Here is a 25,045-nt window from a genome sequence, read left to right as displayed (position 1 = left end):
AAGACGCCATTGCAAGCAAAATTCGTTATAATGGTTTAATTCCTAGAATTTAAGAAATAATTAGGTGGGGACATATTTTTTTATTTAATATCCCACCTTGAATACGTTCATAACAAACTCGCCAAAACCTCCAAATAAAAGAGCCATCTCTCGTGAATATCAAGTTAAAATGTAGCCTCCTTGTGGGGAGGCGTGCAGGGGCCTTTATAATATCGTAGGCAACGGCTTGATTCTGCAAAATAAGGATTTTAAAATAAATCTCGTGTACATTTATCATTTTCGACGATGCACTTCAGATTATTTAATATACTAATTAAATGTCGCGAAAAGGCATTAAAATAATACTTTAATCAAAGGCTTACTCAACGAACAGACTTACTGCTAGCCTGCTAGTCACATGACACTGTTCAGCGAATAATTCTGGCGAAAAACTGTTCTCAAGTGGAGAATACCTTCTTAGCTTCTTGACATAACCAAGGGAACTCAAAAAATCGTTGTGTATTTTAATACAAAACGATAAATAACTAAATTACTAAATGATAAATAAGTAAAATACTAAATGATAAATAAGTAAAATACTAAATGATAAATAAGTAAAATACTAAATGATAAATAACTAAAACACTAAATGATAAATAACTAAAACACTAAATGATAAAAAACTAAAATACTAAATGATAAATAACTAAAATACTAACTGATAAATAACTGAAATACTAAATGATAAATAAAAAAATGATAAATGGTAAATACTAAAATAATAAATACTAAAATACTAAATGATAAATACTAAAATACTAAATGATAAATAACTAAAATACTAAATGATAAATACTAAAATACTAAATGATAAATACTAAAATACTAAATGATAAATACTAAAATACTAAATGATAAATACTTTAATACTAAATGATAAATGCTAAAATACTAAATGATAAATACTAAAATACTAAATGATAAATACTTTAATACTAAATGATTAATGCAAAAATACTAAATGATAAATACTAAAATACTAAATGATAAATACTACAATACTAAATGAAAAATACTAAAATACTAAATGATAAATACTAAAATACTAAATGATAAATGCTAAAATACTAAAAGATAAATACTAAAATATTAAATGAAAAATAACTAAAATTACGGAAAACACATGACGTAACAAGAATTTTATGTAAACGTTTAAAATACTTAACTTTTTAGAAATACTATTTGAAGTATCAAATCTTACGATATTCTACAAGCCTATTTATTCACAACGTAAAAAATTGGTTAATGACGTCAAGTTTCTAAATATTTTTATTTTAGTACCCCATCACAAAACTGATGTCGCTGTAGTCGATCTCTGGCCAGCGCGCGCAATCGATACAAAAACCGATTTCTTAAAACGCTTTGAAACTACTAGCGTGTGATTTCGGCCATGGGTTCGGTGGGCTGAGGATTCAACAGATTTTTACCATTACTCAAGATTGAAATAAATTTAATCTTGAACCTGGCAAGATACGTTTCGGAGCTAATACTAAAAAATTAGGGCTGTGCGAGTACTCGGGCTTTTTTGAGGTTGAGTATTCGAACTCGACCTCGAATAAATAATTGGAGAATACTCGTCGATTACCGGGTACCTAAAAATTGCATATTCGGGTACCCGATTACTCGAATAAGCTACTCTCTAAACTCGTCGAGTATTTATTTTTTGTATCCTCGTTGGTTCAAAGTTCAAAGAGGGGTTTTTACAACTTTTCGGGGGGCAATAAACGGTACCTACAAAGTTGTGGAAACTTTGGTTCATTTAAATTAAAGGAATATTTTTCAGCATTGAAAGTAACTTATACTCATTTTAAATTTAATTCCATAATTTCTTAATCAAATACTCGATAACCCGACTCGTTAAAAATATTACTCGAGGTTTTTTTGGTTACTCGACTCGAATAAGAGAAAGTTTCCCCTTAATCAAGTACTCGATTACTCGACTCGACTTCAATATTACTCGTCTTGAATACGTAGAGTGCATACAGCCAATACGCTTTCCAAAAAACTAACGTCTACCAAAATGGAAGAGAAAATATCAGAAGAAACAATTTTCAGAGAATTTTACGTTACCTAATAACCAGAAGTATAATATTTATTTAAGCGACTGTCATATTTTGATACTCTGATACTATTTCATCTGGGTTATGCTTTATAAATATCCCTACTGAGTGTAATATTTACATTCTACACCTTGAAGCGACGTTATTGACTCGGTAAATGTTTAGCAGCCCAGGTACAAGTTTCATTTTAATGGCCTAGACTCCTAGAGGCATACTTTTCTCGTGAGTTATATTAAACACTTCTGATATTATAACAGACGCTGAGTCTTTATTATATTCTAGGCTCTTCAATATAATGCGCTACAATAAGGAGGTCCTGTCTAGAATCGTCGCAATAACCGTTAAAACGAAGTGCTCTTTCTCCATTGTCATTTTAGTGAAGTGCTACAATAAAATGATCTCGAAAGACACAATTTTCATTTGAGGTGAATATGGTGCATTGAAACCGGAGTTTCGTCATTTGTAATTTGGTGAAAGTAAGCTCAATAATTCTTACAAGAAGTATTAAACTAATAGCCTTTTAAATTTATATAGCGCGGTCAACGAGATAAGTTACATTTAAATTCTGGGCCCCCGTTAAATTTAAATTCTGGGCCTGGTTAAATTTAAATTCTGGGCCTGGTTAAATTTAAATCCTGGGCCCTGGTTAAATTTAAATTCTGGGCCCCCGTTAAATTTAAATTCTGGGCCTGGTTAAATTTAAATCCTGGGCCCTGGTTAAATTTAAATTCTGGGCCTGGTTATATTTAAATTCTGGGCCTGGTTAAATTTAAATTCTGGGCCTGGTTAAATTTAAATCCTGGGCCCTGGTTAAATTTAAATTCTGGGCCTGGTTATATTTAAATTCTGGGCCTGGTTAAATTTAAATTCTGGGCCTGGTTAAATTTAAATCCTGGGCCCTGGTTAAATTTAAATTCTGGGCCTGGTTATATTTAAATTCTGGGCCTGGTTAAATTTAAATTCTGGGCCTGGTTAAATTTAAATCCTGGGCCCTGGTTAAATTTAAATTCTGGGCCTGGTTATATTTAAATTCTGGGCCTGGTTAAATTTAAATTCTGGGCCTGGTTAAATTTAAATCCTGGGCCCTGGTTAAATTTAAATTCTGGGCCTGGTTATATTTAAATTCTGGGCCTGGTTAAATTTAAATTCTGGGCCTGGTTAAATTTAAATCCTGGGCCCTGGTTAAATTTAAATTCTGGGCCTGGTTATATTTAAATTTTGGGCCTGGTTAAATTTAAATTCTGGGCCTGGTTAAATTTAAATCCTGGGCCCTGGTTAAATTTAAATTCTGGGCCTGGTTATATTTAAATTCTGGGCCTGGTTAAATTTAAATTCTGGGCCTGGTTAAATTTTAATCCTGGGCCCTGGTTAAATTTAAATTCTGGGCCTGGTTATATTTAAATTCTGGGCCTGGTTAAATTTAAATTCTGGGCCTGGTTAAATTTAAATCCTGGGCCCTGGTTAAATTTAAATTCTGGGCCTGGTTATATTTAAATTCTGGGCCTGGTTAAATTTAAATTCTGGGCCTGGTTAAATTTAAATCCTGGGCCCTGGTTAAATTTAAATTCTGGGCCTGGTTATATTTAAATTCTGGGCCTGGTTATATTTAAATTCTGGGCCTGGTTAAATTTAAATTCTGGGCCTGGTTAAATTTAAATCCTGGGCCCTGGTTAAATTTAAATTCTGGGCCTGGTTATATTTAAATTCTGGGCCTGGTTAAATTTAAATTCTGGGCCTGGTTAAATTTAAATCCTGGGCCCTGGTTAAATTTAAATTCTGGGCCTGGTTATATTTAAATTCTGGGCATGGTTAAATTTAAATTCTGGGCCTGGTTAAATTTAAATCCTGGGCCCTGGTTATATTTAAATTCTGGGCCTGGTTAAATTTAAATTCTGGGCCTGGTTATATTTAAATTCTGGGCCTGGTTAAATTTAAATTCTGGGCCTGGTTAAATTTAAATCCTGGGCCCTGGTTAAATTTAAATTCTGGGCCTGGTTATATTTAAATTCTGGGCCTGGTTAAATTTAAATTCTGGGCCTGGTTAAATTTAAATCCTGGGCCCTGGTTAAATTTAAATTCTGGGCCTGGTTATATTTAAATTCTGGGCCTGGTTAAATTTAAATTCTGGGCCTGGTTAAATTTAAATCCTGGGCCCTGGTTAAATTTAAATTCTGGGCCTGGTTATATTTAAATTTTGGGCCTGGTTAAATTTAAATTCTGGGCCTGGTTAAATTTAAATCCTGGGCCCTGGTTAAATTTAAATTCTGGGCCTGGTTATATTTAAATTCTGGGCCTGGTTAAATTTAAATCCTGGGCCCTGGTTAAATTTAAATTCTGGGCCTGGTTATATTTAAATTCTGGGCCTGGTTATATTTAAATTCTGGGCCTGGTTAAATTTAAATTCTGGGCCTGGTTAAATTTAAATCCTGGGCCCTGGTTAAATTTAAATTCTGGGCCTGGTTATATTTAAATTCTGGGCCTGGTTAAATTTAAATTCTGGGCCTGGTTAAATTTAAATCCTGGGCCCTGGTTAAATTTAAATTCTGGGCCTGGTTATATTTAAATTCTGGGCATGGTTAAATTTAAATTCTGGGCCTGGTTAAATTTAAATCCTGGGCCCTGGTTATATTTAAATTCTGGGCCTGGTTAAATTTAAATTCTGGGCCTGGTTATATTTAAATTCTGGGCCTGGTTAAATTTAAATTCTGGGCCTGGTTAAATTTAAATCCTGGGCCCTGGTTAAATTTAAATTCTGGGCCTGGTTATATTTAAATTCTGGGCCTGGTTAAATTTAAATTCTGGGCCTGGTTAAATTTAAATCCTGGGCCCTGGTTAAATTTAAATTCTGGGCCTGGTTATATTTAAATTCTGGGCCTGGTTAAATTTAAATTCTGGGCCTGGTTAAATTTAAATCCTGGGCCCTGGTTAAATTTAAATTCTGGGCCTGGTTATATTTAAATTCTGGGCCTGGTTAAATTTAAATTCTGGGCCTGGTTAAATTTAAATCCTGGGCCCTGGTTAAATTTAAATTCTGGGCCTGGTTATATTTAAATTCTGGGCCTGGTTATATTTAAATTCTGGGCATGGTTAAATTTAAATTCTGGGCCTGGTTAAATTTAAATCCTGGGCCCTGGTTAAATTTAAATTCTGGGCCTGGTTATATTTAAATTCTGGGCCTGGTTAAATTTAAATTCTGGGCCTGGTTAAATTTAAATCCTGGGCCCTGGTTAAATTTAAATTCTGGGCCTGGTTATATTTAAATTCTGGGCCTGGTTAAATTTAAATTCTGGGCCTGGTTAAATTTAAATCCTGGGCCCTGGTTAAATTTAAATTCTGGGCCTGGTTATATTTAAATTCTGGGCCTGGTTAAATTTAAATTCTGGGCCTGGTTAAATTTAAATCCTGGGCCCTGGTTAAATTTAAATTCTGGGCCTGGTTATATTTAAATTCTGGGCCTGGTTAAATTTAAATTCTGGGCCTGGTTAAATTTAAATCCTGGGCCCTGGTTAAATTTAAATTCTGGGCCTGGTTATATTTAAATTCTGGGCCTGGTTAAATTTAAATTCTGGGCCTGGTTAAATTTAAATCATGGGCCCTGGTTAAATTTAAATTCTGGGCCTGGTTATATTTAAATTCTGGGCCTGGTTAAATTTAAATTCTGGGCCTGGTTAAATTTAAATCCTGGGCCCTGGTTAAATTTAAATTCTGGGCCTGGTTATATTTAAATTCTGGGCCTGGTTAAATTTAAATTCTGGGCCTGGTTAAATTTAAATCCTGGGCCCTGGTTAAATTTAAATCCTGGGCCTGGTTATATTTAAATTCTGGGCCTGGTTAAATTTAAATTCTGGGCCTGGTTAAATTTAAATCCTGGGCCCTGGTTAAATTTAAATTCTGGGCCTGGTTATATTTAAATTCTGGGCCTGGTTAAATTTAAATTCTGGGCCTGGTTAAATTTAAATCCTGGGCCCTGGTTAAATTTAAATTCTGGGCCTGGTTATATTTAAATTCTGGGCCTGGTTAAATTTAAATTCTGGGCCTGGTTAAATTTAAATCCTGGGCCCTGGTTAAATTTAAATTCTGGGCCTGGTTATATTTAAATTCTGGGCCTGGTTAAATTTAAATTCTGGGCCTGGTTAAATTTAAATCCTGGGCCCTGGTTAAATTTAAATTCTGGGCCTGGTTATATTTAAATTCTGGGCCTGGTTAAATTTAAATTCTGGGCCTGGTTAAATTTAAATCCTGGGCCCTGGTTAAATTTAAATTCTGGGCCTGGTTATATTTAAATTCTGGGCCTGGTTAAATTTAAATTCTGGGCCTGGTTAAATTTAAATCCTGGGCCCTGGTTAAATTTAAATTCTGGGCCTGGTTATATTTAAATTCTGGGCCTGGTTAAATTTAAATTCTGGGCCTGGTTAAATTTAAATCCTGGGCCCTGGTTAAATTTAAATTCTGGGCCTGGTTATATTTAAATTCTGGGCCTGGTTAAATTTAAATTCTGGGCCTGGTTAAATTTAAATCCTGGGCCCTGGTTAAATTTAAATTCTGGGCCTGGTTATATTTAAATTCTGGGCCTGGTTAAATTTAAATTCTGGGCCTGGTTAAATTTAAATCCTGGGCCCTGGTTAAATTTAAATTCTGGGCCTGGTTATATTTAAATTCTGGGCCTGGTTAAATTTAAATTCTGGGCCCCGGTTAAATTTAAATCCTGGGCCCTGGTTAAATTTAAATTCTGGGCCTGGTTATATTTAAATTCTGGGCCTGGTTAAATTTAAATTCTGGGCCTGGTTAAATTTAAATCCTGGGCCCTGGTTAAATTTAAATTCTGGGCCTGGTTATATTTAAATTCTGGGCCTGGTTAAATTTAAATTCTGGGCCTGGTTAAATTTAAATCCTGGGCCCTGGTTAAATTTAAATTCTGGGCCTGGTTATATTTAAATTCTGGGCCTGTCTAAATTTAAATTCTGGGCCTGGTTAAATTTAAATCCTGGGCCCTGGTTAAATTCAAATTCTGGGCCTGGTTATATTTAAATTCTGGGCCTGGTTAAATTTAAATTCTGGGCCTGGTTAAATTTAAATCCTGGGCCCTGGTTAAATTTAAATTCTGGGCCTGGTTATATTTAAATTCTGGGCCTGGTTAAATTTAAATTCTGGGCCTGGTTAAATTTAAATCCTGGGCCCTGGTTAAATTTAAATTCTGGGCCTGGTTATATTTAAATTCTGGGCCTGGTTAAATTTAAATTCTGGGCCTGGTTAAATTTAAATCCTGGGCCCTGGTTAAATTTAAATTCTGGGCCTGGTTATATTTAAATTCTGGGCCTGGTTAAATTTAAATTCTGGGCCTGGTTAAATTTAAATCCTGGGCCCTGATTAAATTTAAATTCTGGGCCTGGTTATATTTAAATTCTGGGCCTGGTTAAATTTAAATTCTGGGCCTGGTTAAATTTAAATCCTGGGCCCTGGTTAAATTTAAATTCTGGGCCTGGTTATATTTAAATTCTGGGCCTGGTTAAATTTAAATTCTGGGCCTGGTTAAATTTAAATCCTGGGCCCTGGTTAAATTTAAATTCTGGGCCTGGTTATATTTAAATTCTGGGCCTGGTTAAATTTAAATTCTGGGCCTGGTTAAATTTAAATCCTGGGCCCTGGTTAAATTTAAATTCTGGGCCTGGTTATATTTAAATTCTGGGCCTGGTTAAATTTAAATTCTGGGCCTGGTTAAATTTAAATCCTGGGCCCTGGTTAAATTTAAATTCTGGGCCTGGTTATATTTAAATTCTGGGCCTGGTTAAATTTAAATTCTGGGCCTGGTTAAATTTAAATCCTGGGCCCTGGTTAAATTTAAATTCTGGGCCTGGTTATATTTAAATTCTGGGCCTGGTTAAATTTAAATCCTGGGCCCTGGTTAAATTTAAATTCTGGGCCCCGGTTAAATTTAAATTCTGGGCCCCGGTTAAATTAAAATTCTGGGCCCCGGTTAAATTCTGGGCCCCTGTTAAATTTAAATTCTGTGCCCCAGTTAAATTTAAATTCTGGGCCCCGGTTAAATTTAAATTCTAGGCCCCGGTTAAATTCTGGGCCCCTGTTAAATTTAAATTCTGTGCCCCCGTTAAATTTAAATTCTGGGCCCCGGTTAAATTTAAATTCTGGGCCCCGGTTAAATGTAAATTCTGGGCCCCGGTTAAATTTAAATTCTGGGCCCCGGTTAAATGTAAATTCTGGGCCCCGGTTTAATTTAAATTCTGGGCCCCGGTTTAATTTAAATTCTGGGCCCCGGTTTAATTTAAATTCTGGGCCTGGTTAAATTTGTTAAATTTAAATTCTGGGCCCCGGTTAAATTTAAATTCTGGGCCTGGTTAAATTTGTTAAATTTAAATTCTGGGCCCCGGTTAAATTTAAATTCTGGGCCTGGTTAAATTTGTTAAATTTAAATTCTGGGCCCCGGTTAAATTTAAATTCTAGGACCCCGGTTAAATTTAAATTCTAGGCCCCCGTTAAATTTAAATTCTGGGCCCCGGTTAAATTTAAATTCTGGGCTCCGGTTTAATTTAAATTCTGGGCCCCGGTTAAATGTAAATTCTGGGCCCCGGTTAAATTTAAATTCTGGGCCTGGGTTAAATTTAAATTCTTGGCCCCGGTTAAATTTAAATTCTGGGCCCCAGTTAAATTTAAATTCTGGGCCCCGGTTAAATTTAAATTCTGTGCCCCAGTTAAATTTAAATTCTGGGCCCCGGTTAAATTTAAATTCTAGGCCCCCGTTAAATTTAAATTCTGGGCCCCGGTTAAATTTAAATTCTGGGCCCCGGTTAAATTTAAATTCTGGGCCCCGGTTAAATTTAAATTCTGGGCCTGGTTAAATTTGTTAAATTTAAATTCTGGGCCCCGGTTAAATTTAAATTCTGGGCCTGGTTAAATTTGTTAAATTTAAATTCTGGGCCTGGTTAAATTTGTTAAATTTAAATTCTGGGCCTGGTTAAATTTGTTAAATTTAAATTCTGGGCCTGGTTAAATTTGTTAAATTTAAATTCTGGGCCTGGTTAAATTTGTTAAATTTAAATTCTGGGCCCCGGTTAAATTTAAATTCTAGGACCCCGGTTAAATTTAAATTCTGGGCCCCGGTTAAATTTAAATTCTAGGCCCCCGTTAAATTTAAAATCTTGGCCCCGGTTAAATTTAAATTCTGGGCCCCGGTTAAATTTAAATTCTAGGCCCCCGGTTAAATTTAAATTCTGGGCCCCGGTTAAATTTAAATTCTAGGCCCCCGTTAAATTTAAATTCTGGGCCCCGGTTAAATTTAAATTCTGGGCCTGGTTAAATTTGTTAAATTTAAATTCTGGGCCCCGGTTAAATTTAAATTCTGGGCCTGGTTAAATTTGTTAAATTTAAATTCTGGGCCTGGTTAAATTTGTTAAATTTAAATTCTGGGCCTGGTTAAATTTGTTAAATTTAAATTCTGGGCCTGGTTAAATTTGTTAAATTTAAATTCTGGGCCTGGTTAAATTTGTTAAATTTAAATTCTGGGCCCCGGTTAAATTTAAATTCTGGGCCTGGTTAAATTTGTTAAATTTAAATTCTGGGCCCCGGTTAAATTTAAATTCTAGGACCCCGGTTAAATTTAAATTCTAGGCCCCCGTTAAATTTAAATTCTGGGCCCCGGTTAAATTTAAATTCTGGGCTCCGGTTTAATTTAAATTCTGGGCCCCGGTTAAATGTAAATTCTGGGCCCCGGTTAAATTTAAATTCTGGGCCTGGGTTAAATTTAAATTCTTGGCCCCGGTTAAATTTAAATTCTGGGCCCCGGTTAAATTTAAATTCTGGGCCCCGGTTAAATTTAAATTCTGTGCCCCAGTTAAATTTAAATTCTGGGCCCCGGTTAAATTTAAATTCTAGGCCCCCGTTAAATTTAAATTCTGGGCCCCGGTTAAATTTAAATTCTGGGCTCCGGTTTAATTTAAATTCTGGGCCCCGGTTAAATGTAAATTCTGGGCCCCGGTTAAATTTAAATTCTGGGCCCGGGTTAAATTTAAATTCTTGGCCCCGGTTAAATTTAAATTCTGGGCCCCGGTTAAATTTAAATTCTGGGCCCCGGTTAAATTTAAATTCTGTGCCCCAGTTAAATTTAAATTCTGGGCCCCGGTTAAATTTAAATTCTAGGCCCCCGTTAAATTTAAATTCTGGACCCCGGTTAAATTTAAATTCTGGGCCCCGGTTAAATGTAAATTCTGGGCCCCGGTTAAATTTAAATTCTGGGCCCCGGTTAAATTTAAATTCTGGGCCTGGTTAAATTTGTTAAATTTAAATTCTGGGCCCCGGTTAAATTTAAATTCTGGGCCTGGTTAAATTTGTTAAATTTAAATTCTGGGCCTGGTTAAATTTGTTAAATTTAAATTCTGGGCCTGGTTAAATTTGTTAAATTTAAATTCTGGGTCTGGTTAAATTTGTTAAATTTAAATTCTGGGCCTGGTTAAATTTGTTAAATTTAAATTCTGGGCCCCGGTTAAATTTAAATTCTAGGACCCCGGTTAAATTTAAATTCTAGGCCCCCGTTAAATTTAAATTCTGGGCCCCGGTTAAATTTAAATTCTGGGCTCCGGTTTAATTTAAATTCTGGGCCCCGGTTAAATGTAAATTCTGGGCCCCGGTTAAATTTAAATTCTGGGCCCCGGTTAAATTTAAATTCTGGGCCCCGGTTAAATTTAAATTCTAGGCCCCCGTTAAATTTAAAATCTTGGCCCCGGTTAAATTTAAATTCTGGGCCCCGGTTAAATTTAAATTCTAGGCCCCCGGTTAAATTTAAATTCTGGGCCCCGGTTAAATTTAAATTCTAGGCCCCCGTTAAATTTAAATTCTGGGCCCCGGTTAAATTTAAATTCTGGGCCTGGTTAAATTTGTTAAATTTAAATTCTGGGCCCCGGTTAAATTTAAATTCTGGGCCTGGTTAAATTTGTTAAATTTAAATTCTGGGCCTGGTTAAATTTGTTCAATTTAAATTCTGGGCCTGGTTAAATTTGTTAAATTTAAATTCTGGGCCTGGTTAAATTTGTTAAATTTAAATTCTGGGCCTGGTTAAATTTGTTAAATTTAAATTCTGGGCCCCGGTTAAATTTAAATTCTAGGACCCCGGTTAAATTTAAATTCTAGGCCCCCGTTAAATTTTAATTCTGGGCCCCGGTTAAATTTAAATTCTGGGCTCCGGTTTAATTTAAATTCTGGGCCCCGGTTAAATGTAAATTCTGGGCCCCGGTTAAATTTAAATTCTGGGCCCCGGTTAAATTTAAATTCTGGGCCCCGGTTAAATTTAAATTCTAGGCCCCCGTTAAATTTAAAATCTTGGCCCCGGTTAAATTTAAATTCTGGGCCCCGGTTAAATTTAAATTCTAGGCCCCCGGTTAAATTTAAATTCTGGGCCCCGGTTAAATTTAAATTCTAGGCCCCCGTTAAATTTAAATTCTGGGCCCCGGTTAAATTTAAATTCTGGGCCCCGGTTAAATTTAAATTCTGGGCCCCGGTTAAATTTAAATTCCAGGCCCCCAAGAGAGCCGTTACTTTTTTCGAAGAGAAACCCGGTATAAGTTCACCTTGATTGTTCAAACCCGGCCCGGTAATTTGTACTGGCTTCCCCGCTCTCTAGTCGGGCCGGGCCCAATTTCGTCTACTAAGCGCAAAATGTGTTATTGTAAAGGCTGGTGTTTTCCTGATTTTCTCTAATTTCTCGTTTTACCGCCTTTCCCCGTTGTTCTGGTGCACGGGAAAACGACTGTACACGTGGAAAACATTTCCCAGATTTTACCACCGTGAGCGCTGCCTGTAAACGAGAAAACGTAGTAGTGTCCGGAAAATGACCGAGGCCTTTTTTCCGGAAAAAATGAAAAAAGTTTTCATTCCACGATTAGTCTAATATTGATTGCAAATTTAAATAAATCGGCATTTTCGCCTCATTTTTTCGAATCTGAAAGTAATACTCAACCTCCAGACTAGTTTAAAAAGTAATTTAGGTTTCAATTTTTTATTTTTCCGGTTTGCCTAAAATTTTAAGAAAAAATATTGAAATCGAACTAGCAGCTAAATTGGCGAACTTTATCCATTATGGCTGACTAATAATATTGACGATTTAAGGCACGTGACGGCTGGCAAATAAAAATAGTGAGACAAACTTATCGTCGTCTGCTATTTCGTCTGCAGCTATGTTTTTTTTTGTCTAAATTTTTGGCTGACACCAGTAATTTGACAGAGTAAGTTATTAAAATTATATTGTAGTGATTTCTTAAATACAGGGTGTCCACTAAAAAACGATCCAGGGCGAATATCTCAGAAACTGTTTTCTCTAGGAATTTAAAATTTTGTGTTAATTAGCACGTGCAGGGGGCCAAAGAAGAATGATAACCGCGATGACCTTGAACCCTGTCTTCAAGGTCATTCAAAAACTATCTCGAGAACCGTAAGTGTTAGAAGGTTGGTTCCAATTAGAAAAGTGTTCCCCGTCACGTTTTATGCCTACATAGCGTGAACATGATCGAATTCGACCAATAGTAAGTCGAGAAATCTTTTACCAAAATCACAAAGGTCGTAAAAGGGAAAATTGCAAGACAGCGCTAATAACTCCAAAACAAGTCGTGCTACATTATCGAAATTTGCTAGACAATCGCATCATGGTAGGAGATTTTAATATTTGGAAAATTGTATGACTTTGAACCATGTCTTCAAGGTCATACTAAAATTATCTCGAGAACCATTAGGTTTAGATTAAAAATTTCAATTAGAAATTATAATTTAAAGTTATTAATACATAAAACGTGACGAAGAACAACTTTCTAATTGGAATTTTTGTTCTATATAAAAAGAAAAAAAATATTGCTTGCGAAATATAACCATTGAATTGGGAAGATTATATTCCCAACTCACTGAGTAAATCCATTTCCCTGATAATCCATTTGTCAGCTCAAAAAATGTATATGCTCTTCAGAGTGATTCATCAAATATGATAAATGTCATAATAAAAAATGCCCTTCTAAGTTTATTAAAAATAAAATTTTGTAACCAAACAGTAAAACAGTTTGGTTATAACTTAAACATTTTCCAATTTGACAAGTTCTAGTTTTGTATTTAAAAATGTCTAGTTGTAACATAAAATATTGGGCTCATTGAGTTTAGCCGTAACATAAAAAATTCTTAGCTTCGTTAATTATATTTCAAAAACCCCATTTATTATTTCGTGGAATTAAGTTTATTTTATAAAGTCCAAGGGGGCTGAAAAGATGGTAGTCACGTGACTTGGTGGAGAATTGCAGCGCCATCTATCTTAAGAAATACGAACTATTATTCATTTTATTTTGCTAATGGCGGTTCATCTAAATTATCTAATTATTATTATTTAAAACATCTTGTAATATAAAGGTGTAAGATAATTTAGCTGTATGCAGTATTTGGAAGGAATATTTTTTATTTACCATCGCACGGCCAACTATGAACACGAGTTATTAACTTACCAAATCGAAGTTGGTTGTGAAATGGTAGTCACGTGATTTTGTTTTTCCATTTCAACAAGTTGCTTAAGACCAAATTTACTTTATAGTTTCGCTTAAGATCCCCATTGTGCGTTCACTATTGTCTGCTTAAAGCGATAGGTGCAGTTGTCTTCCTCCCCTTGCGTAAAAAGTAATGCCATTGTATCTCCAAAGTATTTCTACCGTGAAATGAAGGTCACATCTGGCCATTTCTTTATCTTTCTTTACTAACCCCGCAAAAACTTTTTTTTCCTTAACTTTTCTGAATATGGTTTGCCAACGGATTTTAAATGTACCCCACATGTTGAAAGTGTTGCGAATGTTTCCCAAATGTTGAAAGTGTACCGATGGTACTGTATTTCCTATATGCCTTGAAATTCCTATGTTGGCATTCTGACTCATCCTAATCTCGTTAAGAGAAGGTCCACGTGTGTGTCCCGGATGTAAGGGGTGTGACCCCTTCGCCAATTGGGTAATGAAAGGTCACTGGTCAGCCCTTTGCCGACGATTTGGTAATTAAAATAGTGACGCTCCGTTGAACAAAACTAAGCTGCAGAGCCGATAACCTTAAGTTTTTTCTAAGTTTTTCTTGGAACTCAACTTTTGCTCGGAGCTGAATGCTTATTACGATCGGGTCAAACGAAATAACCTTTGCTCCTAAGTGGCATAATCCCCGTTGTGCTCGGTTTTCGCCTTAACTTAGCCTCGGACTAACTCTCGAAGGCTAACTCGCTGAGATAGTCGAGTGATTCATCCGTTGTAAAACAAAAATTCCAATGTGAGCGCTGCGGCAGTTGAAACCAACGCAATTGGACTGATGAATAAGTATCAATATGTTGACTCTTAATGTAATTATTATGGGAATTTATACATGGGAAGCTGTTTATGTTGTGATATTCATATGATATTTAAGTGTACAATTATTGTTTGTTTCGCCATATTAAACCCTGGTAAACCATTTAAATCTAAATTTAATGGTAGTTGTAAGCTTACCATTTTCTAGACCAATAGTGAACTATACCCATTTCACCCGGGAATAACTTAATTGTAACGGCAGGATAGGTAAGTTGGCCAAAGGTTCCAGTTAAAGGTTCCATAATTAAAAATGCCCTTCTATCAAATATGATCAAATCATACATTCAGTCTTATAAACCAAAATTTTAACTTATATTTTAAGGCAAAAACGTTTTACTTTGACAATTTTAGGTAACTTTATATTTAAATTTGTATTAGAAGTATAAATAAAGATTTTAATGTTTCAAAATTATTTTTTTAATTTAATTTTAAATATGCTAAATTCTTATTGGTTATAAATTTGTTAACTAAAATGAAGTTAAATCAGAATATTTAAAAGCACACAAATATTTAATGAAAAGAATGAAACGCAAGTTTTGATTGTGAAAGCACCAGCCCTATGGTAATAATGTATGTTATGTATTTTTTTAGGAAAAAAATAACTTTTTTCGGTAAAGCTGAACCGACAAATTTTGACCACAAAATATTTTCGTCGAGTTAAGTATTTAGTCATTAGAATTCAGCTCAAAGCTTTTTTTCCTACCCAGACTAAAAAACATCTTATAAGATGTTCCGTACATCTCGAATTGTGAGATAAAAGCAGAATACCATGCAGGAAAAACATTTCAAGAGAAGTTACAAGTTCATGATCGAACAACACGTTATTCCAGAATCTGTTTTATGCCGCGTTAATATAACCTTGAGTGAATGCAATTTACGAGCAAAATGCTATAAAAGCACCAAGAAACGTGAAACAATTAACCTACACATTGCTCGTAGCATTGGAGATATCACAAAGTGCCATTATAGATTGTTTTTGCGGTTGTCCCGTTGGCAGATGGAAGTCTTGCAATCATTTGGTAGCTCTTTTACGGCTAGCTCGGACTCTGAAAATTAAAGGTTATGATGAAGCACACCAGAAATGAGCTGTACCGAGCTTCAACGGCAATGGAATAGGCCACGTGGAACTAAAATAGGCGCAATTAATATAATGGGCATTGACTGGCGAGCTCCGGAATGAGGTGGGAGCCAGCAACAAACGAATTGTAAGCTGAATGAAGCTCGCTGAGCGTCACTCACTCCCAACATGGAATTTCTATCTAAACAGGAGTTGAAAGTGCCTCCCCCTCCTAGCTTTTACTCTGCTTCTAGAGCGTAGAGTCTATTTGTTGTATTTTTGCGGGCGGGATTTCTTCCGGACCCTCGGGAAAGCGCGGAACCCATGTAAATAACTAAGATGGTTGCGACTCGCTAATAGAAATTCGGTACTAAGCCTTGTAAATATAGTATTTTGATTTATAGTTTCGTTATTAATATTTGTTTTAAAAATGGATACAAACGTTACATTTAGAAAAGGAAAGAAAAAAATGTGTTTATGATAGCTGTAGGAGTAATTCGCGATTTCCTGCTACATTTAATTCCTAAGAAAAGTAAGAAATTAGAAAGAATTAAAAAATGCTTAATGTCGATAGAGCGATGTGGAAGGTTGGATAATTGTAATGTTGAAAGCATAAGGCCTGATTCATACAGAGCCTACGCTAAGCCTCGTCTCACCACGTTTTCTAGCGTTCTTGCTAATGATATTTTGTTAGAAATGGCGTTGGAAACCCGAAAACGATGCGCAGAACCGAGTGGACTTTTAGAACTCGGAGGAGGGGGAGGCACCTTCAACCCCTCTTTAGATAGAAACTACATGCTCCCAAAAAGTCAAAATGACCGCAAATAAAAACCAAGAAAGTAATGCTGTCTCCTAAAAATGGAAACATCATTGTTAAATCTGAAAAAATTAAGAGGTTAAGAAGATTGATAATCGACAATAAAACGGAATAAAGACGTCACTTGTAATTTGAAATCTATGCTTCGTACCATAAGTTTATAATATTGTTCCTTAAGTTTGTCACTTTGGGGAATATTTTACTGAGAGCTAGTAACGGAGTGACGTCATCATAAGAAGAAAATCTCCCAATAGCCAGGTGCTGTCAAAGGCTACGTATGACGCGTTAGCAAACGGAGACGAAGCCTGTAATGTAGTCGGTCTTGTGAATAGCTCGCAGTAAATCTTTTGCATGTGAAGAGTAGAAAGTGTCACACTTATATATCAATATTATTAACTTATGTTCATACGAAATTAATATTTTATTCGGCGTGTCTATTTACCCCCGATTTTCGGTGGTGAATAGCCTGTGTCTATTTAAACCCGACAATCGGGGGTTAGGTTAGGTTAGGTTAGGCTAGGTTAGGTTAGGTTAGGTTAGGTTAGGTTAGGTCCCCCGAAGTGAAAGATGATAACATTGATTAAGAAGCAGCCTATTTACCACCGAAAATCGGGGCATCATGTTTTTCGGTGGTAAATAGCACTGACCGCGCTAGCAAGTCTATTTACCACCGAAAACGAGGTACCCCCGAAAATCGGGGGAAAATAGTCTGAACCGCGCGGCGGATGCTAATTACCACGGAATTTTCCTATCCCCGAAAGTCGGTTCAGACTATTTACCCCCGATTTTCGGGGGTAAATAGCCATACCCTAAGTAATTACTATTTACCACCGATTGGCGGGGGTAAATAGACACAGGCTATTCGCCACCGAAAGTCGGGGGTAAATAGCAACGGCGTATTTTATTATTTGAAATTTTCATATTGTGGTATTTTAAAAATTTACACTAGTTCGATTTCAAACTAAAAATATCACAATTAAAGCTCTTAGGTTTTGGTATTTTAAAATTTGTACTATAGTTTATTTAAAATAGTGTTGTAAGTCAGAAAATTTTCCGGAATATGACCGAGGCCTCTTTCCGGAACATTTTCCGTATTTTTCCGAAAAAAAAATAAAGTTTTTATTAGTCTAATATATTGTTTGCAAATTTAAATAAAGCGGCATTTTCACCTAATTGTTTCGAATCTAAAAGCAATAGAACTAAACCTCTAGACTAGTTTAAACTGATTAACAATGTAACACTATTAATGTTTTGTAGTATGTTTACGGTTATTAGACATTTTATATCGATAAAAACATTCAAAAACCCTTAAAAAGTAATTTATGTTTCAATTTTTCATTTTTCCGCATTTTATTTTTCCGGGAAATTAACAACTCTAGTTTAAAATATCGCAAAGCTCGTTCGGTTCTGTTCTAATAACACCAAACTCGTAGGAACGTTTTAGGTTTTCGCACTCTAGGTGGTTTGGATTTCAGTGGGGGTTTCTTTGCATTTCTTGCAGGCCTTTTTATTTTTAAGCTCTTTCCTCATTGCCGATGCTTTCTGAATTTCAGATTTAAGTTTGCCAACAACACCTTTTCCCACGCAGCTCATCGTTATTTTACACGTGTTACAAAGCGAATCTTTAGCGTCTTGACGTTCGGATCCCCACAATTGATACCACATTTGAACTAAGGTTTCATTAATTAAAACTCCTGCCAAATAACGATTCCTAGGCCAAAAGAACCTAGCAAGAAAAACTAGCATACGAAACGTTTTCCCAAAAATTAAAGTTTTCACCGATAGACAGTGCCGTATTTCCGTGGCCTAGGCGCCCATCCTTGGAAGGGGCCCTCCAGTGACCATAATTAGTGTATTCGAAGGCATAAATCTATAATATCAATCGTAATTTATATTGGAGAAATTCCTAGGTAGAAGATTTGGTTTTAAAATTACCAAAATTCCTGCCTGGCAGTTTACGGACGCAGCCTTAAATCTCAATTTTGCATAATTATCGCATATTTAGTCGACGATTGTTAAGAGCTTTTATTTAGTAATATAACCGTAGAGCTCAGACTTCTACGCTGAATCAGGGAAATTCAGGCACAGCCTTGTTTCAGGGATAAGCGAGATGCGAAACTCCCTATACCCTAAGCAAACCAGTTTTTTTCAAATTTTTGCCGATCGCAGCGACGCCTGTACGTGGGGAGTAATCGCAGAGATCCTAGGATTGTTACCGTTGTTTACATTTTTTGCGTCTCTCGGTTAGAAACGGGCGCTTCCTTCCGGCCGAAGGGCGGCGCTGATGCTTGCATTTTTTTGTCAGATTTTCGGCGGAGTTTCGCATCTCTATAACTGCCAGGATCTCTGGTATGATGTTCAATGGTTTCAGACTGCCTTAACTCGCGGGGGTATTTTCATCTCCAGTTAGATATCGCTAGAGATATATACGGTCTAAGCTTCCATCCTCTTAGTTTAAAAGTAGGCTTACAAATCTTTGCGTCTATCACGTAACAGCATAACGCTGGCTGATTGGTCGAGCCCAAATGGCCTCAAAAAAGGGTCTCCGTTTTCTCGTTTACCGGCTGGATAGACTATGCCGGCAGCACTCGCGGCGGTCCGTGTGTACAGTCGGTAAAGGCGGTAAAACTAGACACATTAAGTTTCTAATGTATCTGACGAGGCGTACAAGATTTAGTTTTTTTGTTTTTTAAAAATCCAATGTTTTCTAAGGATTTTATAGGATCTTAAATAAATAAATATATAGTATAAGGGAATGAAATTATAGATAATTTGATCCTAGTTTTTTCTTTTAAGGATTTTTCCTTATATTGTATACGCAATGGAAAACTTTTGATTTCCATTTATTTTTAAAATCTTGGATACATGGATAACGCTAGAATTTTGTATTTTTTTAAAAAATCTAGATTTTTTTCAAAGGATTTTCCATTATAGTTAACGGGATAAAAAAACTAGATTTTGACTGTTTTTAGAATACTAGATTTTCTTTTAAGGATTTTCCATAAACGGCTACAGGATCTGAGGATGAAAATATCTTGGATTTTTTTTAAATCCTGGATTTTATCCAACATTTTTGCGTAAAATATCTACGGGATGGAAATTTATTTAAATACTGTATAAAGGTTTATCTGTTTATAATCAAGATTTTTTAAATTCCATTTTTACGAAGTATTTCCGTATTCCCCATACATTGTAAACGGAATGGAAAACTTAGATTTTTTAAAAATCCGAATTTTTAGGATTTTGATCAATTTTAATCTAGTGAATTTTTTTAAATCATTGATTAAAACACAGAATATAAAGCCCCTATATTCTTTGATTAAAATCACAAAATGTATTTCTATGGAGGAAAAAAAATCTGAGCAAACTAAAAAATTATATAATAATTATATTTAATTAAGATTTCATTTAATTCAATATTAGCTAACTGATTAAAGTAAATTTATACGGGAAAAGAGCCTTTAATTGTATAAATATCAATAAATTCAATAAACAAATCCGATTTAAATAAAACATTCGTTGGATTTGATTTTTATTATAAAAATCCAAAAAGTTCCAACCCGGTTTCAAACTAAGGACTATTGATTGGACAGAAAACGGACCCTTTTTCCATGTTAATTAAAATGATGATTTTTCCGCGCGAGCTTGAGGGCAAGTTGTGAGATAATTTTTTTTATCTGTGGGGGTTATTATTTTAAAATTGAAGAGGACTATAATTTATGTTTATTAATGTGAAATGCAGACCGCTTTAAAGACCCAGGCTGCGAAAAGTATCTTATCCCTTGTCAAATGTGTACCTTCTACAGAGGTATGCTAAGTACCTCGTTCCTTACAGATAAGTGCATCAAATATATGGGCCTTTGCATTAGAAGCGTAACCGTACGATCCGAACGACACTTTCTTTACGCTAATACTTTGCGAAATAAAACTGCCTTTAGATGTCGCCACTGAGTCTTTGTTGTTCCGCGTCTGCTACTAATTATCGTTTTTTCCCGGGACTCTCATAAAGTTTAAGTGCGACACTAGACACTCTTTTTTAACGTCAAGGTCTCGAGGTTAGAGAACCGCCGGAGCTTCCCCAGAAATAACTCTTACGTGGAACACTCACTAGCGCCATCTACACGTCCGTTGCGAAAACAAAATAATACTCTTTCGTTAGATAATGCCGATCCTCAGTCACTTTTCTTTATGGTAGAAGGTGGAAATCGAGTAAAGTCATAGTAGATAAACTCTAATGAAACGATATCAGTTTACCCATAACACTTAATGCTAGGTAATTGTGGACATAAATATGTCCCGGCTATATTGAGGAGGTTCAACGCGCATTAATGACCTTGATTGACCTTCACCTAGTTTCGTTACTTCGACGATTACTCGCCGTATCTATGTACGGTGGGCTGACGGTTGAGTTGGAAACGGGTAGCGAGGACAAGTGACATCGTCCTTAATTTAGCTCGAAGGTCAGGCCTGGTTTGTTTGGCGATGGAGAACTCTGTTTGTTTTAATTAGGAGCCGATGTAACTCTGACAGAATGTCCCGTCCTGAGGCAAAATTAAACGTAGAAGTGTTAATGAAAACAAAACCCAAGTAAGTACTTTTCAAATGAAAAATGAGTTTAATTTACGCTCAATGTCAATGTCAATTTATACTGGGACCATGGTTGAACCAACATAAATCTGAGAAGTAAAACCAGCCGTTGCCACAGAAAATAGTTTTCTAGACTAACGCACCAAAAAGAAGCCGAAATGCAGTTAATTCTCTTTAAATATATAAGACCATAAGTATATAGTATTTTCATTCCTGATAAGTTGAAACTTATTTGAAACGTGATTATTATCTTATGGTAATAATAGAGATATTAAAACCACTCAAAATACTGAAAATGTCTAAAATAGTCATATACCAAAAGTGACATAATTACCAAAAGTGTGTCAATCGGAAATATTTCTGAATCAATGTTACGAGCGAAATAAAAGTTGGGAGGGGAGAAGGGAAACTATGCCTTGGGGGAGGGAAGGATGTTAAAACTATCAAATAACGCCTCGTAGTGAGGAACGGAGGAACTATGTAGCACTGGTCAATGTTAGAGTATTTTTTGATTTTTCGTCGTTCTGTGGAGATGCTATCGCCATCTACCTACGATATAATATCATAGATTAAAAAAAGATCCAGAAAGGCGACAATAAAAAGTCTTTTATGTGGTCGATCTCGAGTCGAGAATTCATTAAGCCTTTATCATACGAAAGTACAGGGATTGTCACACTTTTGGTAATTATGTAACTTTTGCATATACGTATACCCTGATTAATACAGGATGTTTCAAAAGGTGATGCAAAAATTTGAAGGAGTTGTGGACGTTGAGTTGAGAAGTATGTATGTGTTTTTTCCATTTTCCTACGATGAGTTAAAAGAGCGCCAGAGAGCTTCAAAGTGTGGCCTAAAAGCCCCTGGAAGTAGGCTGCAACAGTGTGTCAGAATTTATAGCCCGGTGTACCTAGTAACAAAGACCATACCACCGGAGGCCTATCATCATAGTGCCCTACGCCAGCGTCCACCTAGCCCGGACAGGTGACAAATCCAGCATGGGTAGCAGAACCCTACTACTGATGGTCACACCTTTGGCGCAAGCCACTCAACCCAGCAGAAGGTGCAGCAATGGGTGGACCAATCCCCACTTCGCACACAGCAGTGGGATTTAGAATGGATGCACTAGCAACTCCAGCCGACACCCTACCTACGTAGGTAAGGAGCCAAGCCCTTTGGAGAGAGCTCCTAAAGGGGAACGACGAGCACACAGCAGCCCAAGTAACCCGGCACAGCTGGCACCGGAGATCCCGGTGGGCCCCAAAAGGCCAGGAAACAGGACCGCCGTGCCCGCATATGGAGGCCCGCCGCCCCACAGCAGGCTACCCAATCCGCCGAGGAGGCCAGCTTGCCTGGACCCTCTCCGTTAGCCTGAACCGAAGTTCAGTATCCAGCCCAAACCTGACCGAAGCGCAAAACCAATCAGCCGGGACTTTAAATACAGTTTAAGTTTACTTTTTTACGCTGGTTACCTAGATTTGTTTACAAAAACCTTTTTTACCTATCACACGAACCCAAACCTTAATGTTCGCGTTTCCGTGCTGCTTGGTTTCGAGCTTAATTTTTGCAGCCTACTTCCAGGGGCTAGTAGGCAACACTTTGGAGCTCTCTTGCGCTCTTTTAACTCATCGTAGGAAAATGGAAAAAACACATACATACTTCTCAACTCAACGTCCACAACTCCTTCAAATTCTTGCACAACCGTTTGAAACACCCTGTATAATTTCCTAGAGTGGAGTACGAATTTTGCTTCACAATTAGCCTTTTCAATTTACATAAAGCCACCGAGCGGCCAACGCGTAAACGTCATAAACTCTATGATGCACTGCTGCATTTTCTTGCAAAGGGCAAATCGATAAATCCAGCAGTGTATGCACTTCTCACGCTGGCCACTACGTCGCTCTATCTAAATTGAAAATGCAATTTAGACATCGCGAACCGTAAATTTTAATATTTTGTTCTGACCAAGACAGGGGGGGGGAGGTAACGGGGGTAAGGGGTGCTCGTGACACGCGCGGAATCGGGGTCGGAATGATGTCATTGTCATGACAACGAGATTTTTCAAAATTTCCTCCACTGACAGGAAGAGTAGCTTCGAACAGGGTCACAGATATAGTGACAGCTAGGTTCTTTGCTTCTTTTGATGAATGAACCTACTAACGTAGAAGGGACGACTTTCTTTCCTTTCTTTATCGCGGTCATTCTATTACGTTAGCTGTCAAAAAAATGGCTTGCCAACTTGGCCTCACTGCCCCTTTTCCCACTCAAGGATTGCGTCTTAATTGACGTATATTTTTTGGTTTTTCTTCCCTTTGATGAATGAGCTCAAATTTTAACAAATAAAATAAGACCAAATTTCGAGGTTAAAAAAGCATACAAATTCCTCCATTTTTTACTTAAAAACGGAAAATTTGTGAAAAAAATTATTATTTTTAAATGAAATATAGGGTACGTTCAGTAACGCGAATCTGGGAAAAATCGGTTTTTACTTGATGTTTGCTTGATGACCACTCGTCGTCATAGTGACGTAGGAAGTTACTGAACGGTGTTATTTTAGTCAGCGCTGTTTTTAAAGATGGCGGCTATAAATGTTAACACAGACGCGTTTGACGTCAAGTCATAAAAAAAACCTTCTCACCGAGATGGTTTTTTTGATGAGCATCGGATGCCTATCGTGACGTCAAATCGGAAACGTGAAAAATCGTACAGTAACAAAATGTTGGCATCGATTACTCAGCGATGTTTTTGATGAGCGTTACTGAACGAACCCATAAATGGCGAAATCAACCTTTACCCTATCAAATCCGTCCAATCGGCCATTTTTCCTACGATGACGTTTTCTAGACAATTTTGATGGTACTTGGAAGCGAGCAGTGGTGCCAGACGTACGATAATTATCCTACACGTTGATAGTTTCGAGGAAATTTTAGGCCAAATGATAATTTCAAGCAGCACTATGTAGTACGTTATTTCCGATAATTCGGCCAGAGCCGACGATAATGTATGATAGTTACGGAAAAGTGGTTGAATTTTAATATTAGTTTTAATTAATTTGCTTCGGGTAAGATTTTTTCAATAGGCCTAACTTCATTTAAGTGTTAGCTCATTTTTTCTTATTCGACCAAGTTTAACTTTAATATTTGGACAAAAAATCTAATGTTCATTGGCTTTTTTTCTAAGCTCGATAATTTTAACCGTGATACTAAAATTCATTTCACTATCTGGCAACACTGAAGGTAAACCGGGTATATTCTCCGATTAGGAATTTTGAATATCAGAAGTTTCTTGACTTGTCAATTAATTTCACAGTCTTCATTATCGGCGCGAGTTGTAAAGTAACTTCAAGTAAGTGCTCATTTTAAACTTCTAATTGTATTATTTTAAATATTAAATAAGCTTTCCAATTTGTAAAATTTGTAGGTTGTTTCGGAAATATGGCTAGAACCAAGGCCCAAGTTATTGGATCCCGCGTTGAAAGACGCGTAATGGGTGCCAAAGCTCCAAGTAAAGTGCGTGCTATTGGTGGTGATGCGAGGACACCAACAACTCCCAAAGGTGTTCGTAAATCATACAGAAGGCTAAGTGGAGGTCTGAACCCGGCTGTGAAATGGCCAACACCATCTTGGCAGAAAGGTATTGACAATTTTATGAACGTTAATAAAGAACAGATGTCTGAAGTTTCTGGTAATAAGAAGTCCGAAGCAGAGTCAGATTCTAATCTTGACCAAAGTTCGGAAATTGTTGAACCATCTGAAGATGGCCAAGCTCTCGACAATTAATGTGTTAAATTCTATGACTTATGTAAAAGTTTTATGTAAAGTGACGTATGTTATGTTAACTGGAAGTATATTAAATTAGTTATTACTTTTATACCACCTTAATAAATTAGATTATAGTTTTATATTAAGTTAAGTTAAAGTATTTTTCTTACACATCAAATTTAAATTCAAATATAATGAATTTCATTTGCTAAAAATGTTGATGCTTAAGTTCTCTGGAGTTTTTACTATTCACATTCTGACTGGGGTGGTTGCGGATTCTAATCGTTCCGACATTGTATAAATTTTATACCAATTGAATTAATAACTTTTCGCAAATAATCAACATCACGATGCACGATCTCTCTTTTAGG

General features: G+C 36.2%; 1 protein-coding gene across 1 annotated transcript; it reads left to right on the top strand.

The window, feature by feature from the left end:
* Positions 1–24,131: 24,131 nt before the first annotated feature.
* Positions 24,132–24,783, top strand: LOC149958918 (PCNA-associated factor-like). The gene is made up of 2 exons (XM_090165087.1): positions 24,132–24,258; positions 24,334–24,783. The coding sequence occupies exon 2, from the start codon at positions 24,348–24,350 to the stop codon at positions 24,690–24,692; it is 345 nt and encodes a 114-aa protein (XP_090021213.1). The 5' UTR covers positions 24,132–24,258; positions 24,334–24,347; the 3' UTR covers positions 24,693–24,783.
* The last annotated feature ends 262 nt before the right edge of the window (positions 24,784–25,045 follow it).

This window comes from Leiobunum rupestre, chromosome 2 (genome assembly GCF_980474605.1).
Source record: "Leiobunum rupestre chromosome 2, qqLeiRupe1.1.hap1, whole genome shotgun sequence".
Lineage (NCBI taxonomy): Eukaryota > Metazoa > Arthropoda > Arachnida > Opiliones > Sclerosomatidae > Leiobunum > Leiobunum rupestre.
This window is presented reverse-complemented; position numbering and strand designations above follow the sequence as displayed.